The sequence below is a fragment of the Aplysia californica genome, unplaced genomic scaffold, assembly GCF_000002075.1.
Source record: "Aplysia californica isolate F4 #8 unplaced genomic scaffold, AplCal3.0 scaffold00486, whole genome shotgun sequence".
NCBI classification, from domain to species: domain Eukaryota; kingdom Metazoa; phylum Mollusca; class Gastropoda; order Aplysiida; family Aplysiidae; genus Aplysia; species Aplysia californica.
The window spans coordinates 444,065-449,889 of record NW_004797756.1 but is presented as its reverse complement, the minus strand read 5'-3'; the positions used below and the strand labels follow the sequence as shown (position 1 = coordinate 449,889).

The 5,825-nt window shown below is 40.9% G+C and overlaps 1 protein-coding gene across 1 annotated transcript in view; it reads left to right on the top strand.

Annotated features, from left to right (window-relative positions):
* Nucleotides 1-5,608, top strand: part of LOC101855968 — a gene marked incomplete in the record, with an annotated part of 9,578 nt that extends 3,970 nt beyond the window's left edge. The window contains 3 exon segments of the mRNA XM_013086629.1: nucleotides 1,257-1,449; nucleotides 3,881-4,022; nucleotides 5,189-5,608. Coding sequence (XP_012942083.1) covers nucleotides 1,257-1,449; nucleotides 3,881-4,022; nucleotides 5,189-5,467 — 614 coding nt within the window.
* Nucleotides 5,609-5,825: the final 217 nt, after the last annotated feature.

Here is a 5,825-nt window from a genome sequence, read left to right as displayed (position 1 = left end):
CACGAACCTGTGGAATTGTGCGGTCGTCAATTATTTTCGGCACTTGAGGTTATCAGCATGAAATCGTTTTAAAGCCTACTCCTTTAGCTTGCTTTTGCCGAAGAAATATCCATCTGTCCTAAATAGAGATGAGTGTGTTTGAAAAAAGTGAGGTTCGCCTGGTGTTAGGAGTGAAATTAGCACCCCCAAAAATAGCTGCTAAAGTCTTACGACTTATAAAGTTTGAATATCTTTGGTAACTGCAAATATAGATTTATTTGTGCTTTTCAGCTACGTTTTTCAGTAATATGCACACACAAATGTGTTCTGATCAAAATTGCCCAACGGGCAGAAAATTGTCGGTTTCTTGGATTTCATTATTTTGACAAGCACCTGATTTCACCACGATACCACAATTTGTTTACGTACTACAGAAACTTAATGAACCGTCGTGTTTTTACGAACAATGCTGCTCTCCAATTTTTAACAAGGAAATATATTTTATGGTAGGCCCTACTCAAAGTCTTGCCTTAAGCATCGCCGCTGCATACAAAAATTATCAGGTAGGCAAGTACTCACTGCTCTACGTTGTCGTAAGCAGATTAACATTCATCGTTTCTGTACTTGGCAAAGAAACAGGCCCATAGCTGTGCTTCTCGCGCATAGCCTACCGTTTCATTTTTGAGGGACAGAAAGAAGAAGAGAGAGAGAGAGGGGGGGGGGCAGAAAGCAGAAGAGAGAGATGGAGAGAGAGACAGACAGACAGAGAGACAGACAGACAGACAGACAGACAGACAGACAGACAGACAGACAGACAGACAGACAGACAGACAGATAGGCAGCCTACCGTTTCATTTTTTTATATTTATCCACTTATTCTTAAGGGTTTGAGAGTGTTCCGCCAAGGTACACCGACGCCTCCTGTGGAATGAATAGACTCTTCGCTTTTGTTTGCAGCACACACGAGTTTGATTCCTGTTTGTGGATATAATAATTATTTTTCTAACATCCCAGAATCGCTGCCTTGTTGCTAGTATCCACTCCAACTGGCTTGGAAGCATCCAACCTCCTAAATCGTCTTAATGAGGATGTAGAATGCCTAATGTGTCTGCATATTATATCATTATACTGGTGCACAGTCCCCCTTCATGTGCATTTTCTCTCTATTTTTTTTTTAGTCTCAGCGCTTCTCTTTCGATATATCTAATGTGTGTCTAGTAGGGCGCTAAATACACTCTCCCCCACTCCCCTCCCCACACCCTTTATCCTATGTCCAGGTGCGGGTTTCTACAGCAGGCCCAGCGCCATCTCGTCCAACGTAGATGCTATGATCCTCAAGTATGACGTCTACTTCGAGAACTTTGGCTTCGGTATCGGCGGGAAGCTGCCTGGTCTTTTCGGCGGAGAGAATGGTGATGGTGCTTACTTGTGCTCGGGCGGTTCAAACCCCTCCAGTTGCTTCTCTCTCAGGTAGTTTTACGTTGTATCCGAGGACACAGGGAGAAAATGGCATAATTAAAGTCACAATTCTGTTGTGTTTTTCCTCCTCTTCCCTTTTATTTCTCTTTCTCTTTCTCCCCCCCCCCCTCTCTCTCTCTCTCTCTCTCTCTCTCTCTCTCTCTCTCTCTCTCTCTCTCTCTCTCTCTCTCTCTCTCTCTCTCTCTCTCTCTGGATTTCGTTTTTGGATATTAATACTATTTATTCATCTTTAACGGCCGCAGTCTGGCACTAGTGACATGATAAAATTTAAAACAGGAAATAGTCTTCTGTGTTTTTGTTCCCTGTGACTAATGCCATTTTCCCCTAAAGTAGATCTAGTCAACTTTTGAAATGTGTACCACACCTCAGCAGTCTAAGACACGTTCACATTCTCCGGTAAGTGTTGGATTTGCGGTTGATTCCTGGCTTGACCAGACGGGAAATTGTACAAAACGGGTTTCAATACTCTGTGGCGTTTCCCCTCAGTGCATCAGGCTGTAGATAGTTTGCAATCAGGAGACACAAAAAAAATAATTACATTGTACCAGAGAGGGTTTACAGTAACAGAGAGATGTCACTCGTGGCGGCGTTCCATAACAACTACAATTTAAAAGTGCAATGCTTCGCATATTGCCCGGCGCAGGGCGCGAAAACCTTTATGCGCGGTAATCGCTGCCACGGCGATGCTCAGGGATGCTGTCATACTGTCATTTCATGAGAAAATGTAGTCCCGTCTTTAATTAGTTCACTAGGTTACCAGGCCTTCAACATAGAAGGGGATCTGTGAATTCTATCGCATATTTTAGGCTACTCCCCTGCCTTCCTCCACCGAAAGAGATTTTTTTCTGTTTTTCTTAACTAAGTTATCATACATTCTAATAAACTAATAGACGCAAATACGTTACTTCGTCTCTATAGATCTGAAATAATATCACTGTAATTAAATGCATGATCGGTTTAAGTTTCAGCAAAACTACTCGTTCTCCTGAGTCTCCCCCCCCCCCTCTTTCTCAATCTCATTATCTCTCTTTCTCTCTCTCTCTCTCTCTCTCTCTCTCTCTCTCTCTCTGTCTCTCTCTCTCTCTCTCTCTCTCTCTTTCTGTCTCTTTGTCTCTCTCTCTCTCTCTGTCTGGCTCCCCCTTTCTTTATCTGTCTATCTATCTATCTTTCTCTCTCTCTCTTTTTCTTTCTCTCTTTCTTTCTTCCCCCACCCTTCTCTCTCTCTCTCTCTCTCTATATATATATATATATATATATATATATATGTATGTATATATATATATATATATATATATATATATATATATATATATATATATATATATGTCTGTCTGTCTGATGTCTGCCTTGTTTTGGTAAAAGTACAAATTTATGTTAGGAAAACCGGTGCCTTTCATAGAAGGTTCTTAATCTTACAAATGATTTATTACCAAGAGTCGTTTGGGGGAATTCGCATGGCTCCCTGCTTTTGCCCTCCATCTTTCATTACAGAGTTACCCATTAAATAAATGTCAAACAAAAAACAATCTCCAAAACGTATGAAGAGTTTGTTGTTAAATACTCATATTTTCAGATCATCGAAAAGAACATGAAGTAGTAATGATAGATCTACCTCATAAAGAGATTCATGGGATCCCCCCCCCCCCCCCCCCCCCCTAACCCACAAAAAACATCAAAAAACCAACAAACAAAAAACACCACAATCAACAACCACAACAACAAAAATGAGGCTAAACAAATGGTATAATCGAACAAAGAAAGTACCAACTCGACCGATGGCACCTTGTATTTAGACAACTTTTCGCAGGCAACATTATTATCTTTCACCAGTTGAATGCAAGCTCAATTTGGGCATATAGACCGGAATAAAAGCAATTTATAGCCTGAAGACTGATATCACAAAGTCGAAATGTGTTGAGTTTATGCATGAAGTATGAGTCTGGTAGGACCACAATCCCATTGTCATTATAATTTTGTTCCTATTTTTTTTCTATTTGTCAAATATATTCTTACTTAATTAAGTAGACAATCTCACCTTTCAAAATCCTTTGGGAATCCAAAGGAACTCAAATTTAGATTTTGGTTTCTGGAATTGGCGCACTTTTTAGCAGAACACCATTGATATACAAAGATAAGCATCAAGGCAGGGCTATTTTTTAACGTTTTGTTTTGCTTGTGTTTGTTTTGTTTTGTTTGTGTCTGAGTTTGTGTGTATGTGTCTGTTTATGTGTTTGTGTGTGTGTGTGTGTGTGTGTGTGTGTGTGTGTGTGTGTGTGTGTGTGTGTGTGTGTGTGTGTGTGTGTGTTTGTGTGTTGTGTCATGTTGTGTGTGTATCTTGGAGAAGGTTGGGTTTCGGCTTATCGTTGTAAGCATAAAAAAACTCATTCTAGATATGAATATTTGAGCTCACTTTATCTTTCAGAATGATGTGGCGTAAGGACGGAGATGGTGAGCTCTATGCTTACATCCCTTCCAATCAGGAAAGCGGATTCAAACATCGCGATGACGTCATTACAGATAGCACTTACGGGCAGTCTTTGGGCAGAGGAAAATTTCGATTTATGGTACGTGTAGAAGAAGCGCAAATGCCAAAATTTGTAATTCTCAGGTTTGTCTATCTCTTGACCACACGCCTGTTGGTCTGCTGCTGCCAGTACTAGTCTTGATAGTGTTGCTTCTGCTTTTGCTGCTGCTACTGATATGCTGCTACTGCTGCTCCTGCTGCTTCTATTATTGTTATTATTCTGGTGACTCTTGTTGCTGCTACCCCAAAGATGAATAAATAGAACTACGAGTATTATAACCTCTTTGTACTACCCCTGTTATTTGAGGGACAAATGTACAGAAACAAAAGAAGGATGAAAAGAAAAGTATTACTTTTACTGATTGTGGTATTGGAAACGTGTCGTGTTGCAAGGCACACAAAATATGTTCATAATACATACTGTGCACCGGCTTATTCTAACGATTTTTTTTCCCAATGTTGCCACATCGTCTTTTCTGAATGTTTTAAATTTGCAACTCGAGTTGCCTAGTGCCATGTGTGCTGTCTGAGGTACTCCGATAGGGATGTTCTAGTACACAGTACAGCAATCTCATTTTAAACACAGTTGGACTCCAGGGCAATGAAGTGAAGAGAACATTTAATTCACAACGAAAATTCCACCATCGTGTTTTATTTTTTTTAAAGAGCAGAGTATGGTTTACTAAAGTAGCAGGTTCCGTCTGAATTATTGCGAAAGAGATGAAAATAATTATGTAGTAGTATTGGGGAATGCCATAATATACTGTTCTGCCCCATAATATTATTGTAACATTGACATGGGATAGAAGAGAGAGAGAGTGAGGGAGAGAGAGAGAGAGAGAGAGAGAGAGAGAGAGAGAGAGAGAGAGAGAGACAGACAGACAGACAGACAGACAGACAGACAGACAGACAGACAGACAGACAGAGAAAGAGAGAGAGAGAACAATAGCAGATGAAGAAGAAATAAACTGTCAGACAGTTAAAGACTAAAGATAGTAGTAGTAACACTCAAATAACACGCATAATTTAGCGAACGGGTTGGATTCGTGAAACTCTTTAAAAATAGCGAAAATCACGAATTGATGTAGCTCACCAACCAAAAAAACCCCAAAAAAAACAACCCAAAACGGTAGGTCTACACACACGGTAGTTGGCCTCATCATTCTTAAGCTGTTGTTTCAGCATTCAACAAATTTTTTTTCCCAGAATAACAAATGGCACTCGATCTCGGAGGAGGTTCACCTCAACACCGTGGGAAAAACCGACGGCTGGGTCCAAATCTGTGTCAAGGCCGAGGGTCATTCCCAGCAGTGCTACAAAGCCAACAACTTGCGCATGCGCAATACCAACAGCCATCACCTCAGAGGCATGTTCTTCTCCACCTTCTTCGGAGGCAGTTCCCACGATTACGCGGCGCCCAACGACTGTTACACTTACTTCAAGAACTTCCAGATCTCAACTCCTGCCCACGCTGTTGTTGGTTAGATTTAATTGGGATTAAGAGAACGTTAAAAAAAACCGAGGCTCTTAATGGTTCACCATGGCAAATGGTGGTAAGTTAAATAAAATAGTCTTAATTAATTGTTCTCTAAGGAAAAATAGTGAAATAAAATGGTTTCGACATAATGTTTGTTTGTGTTGTTTGTGTGTGTGTGTGTGTGTGTGTGTGTATGTGAGTGTGTCTGTAAGTGTGCCTGTGTGTGTATGTGTGCGTGTGTGTGTCTGTATGCGTGTGCATGTGTGTGTGTGTGTGTGTGTGTGTGTGTGTGTGTGTGTGTGTGTGTGTGTGTGTGTGCGTGCGTGTGTGCATGGTTTGAGGGAGGGGTGGTTCTTAGTTGTTGTT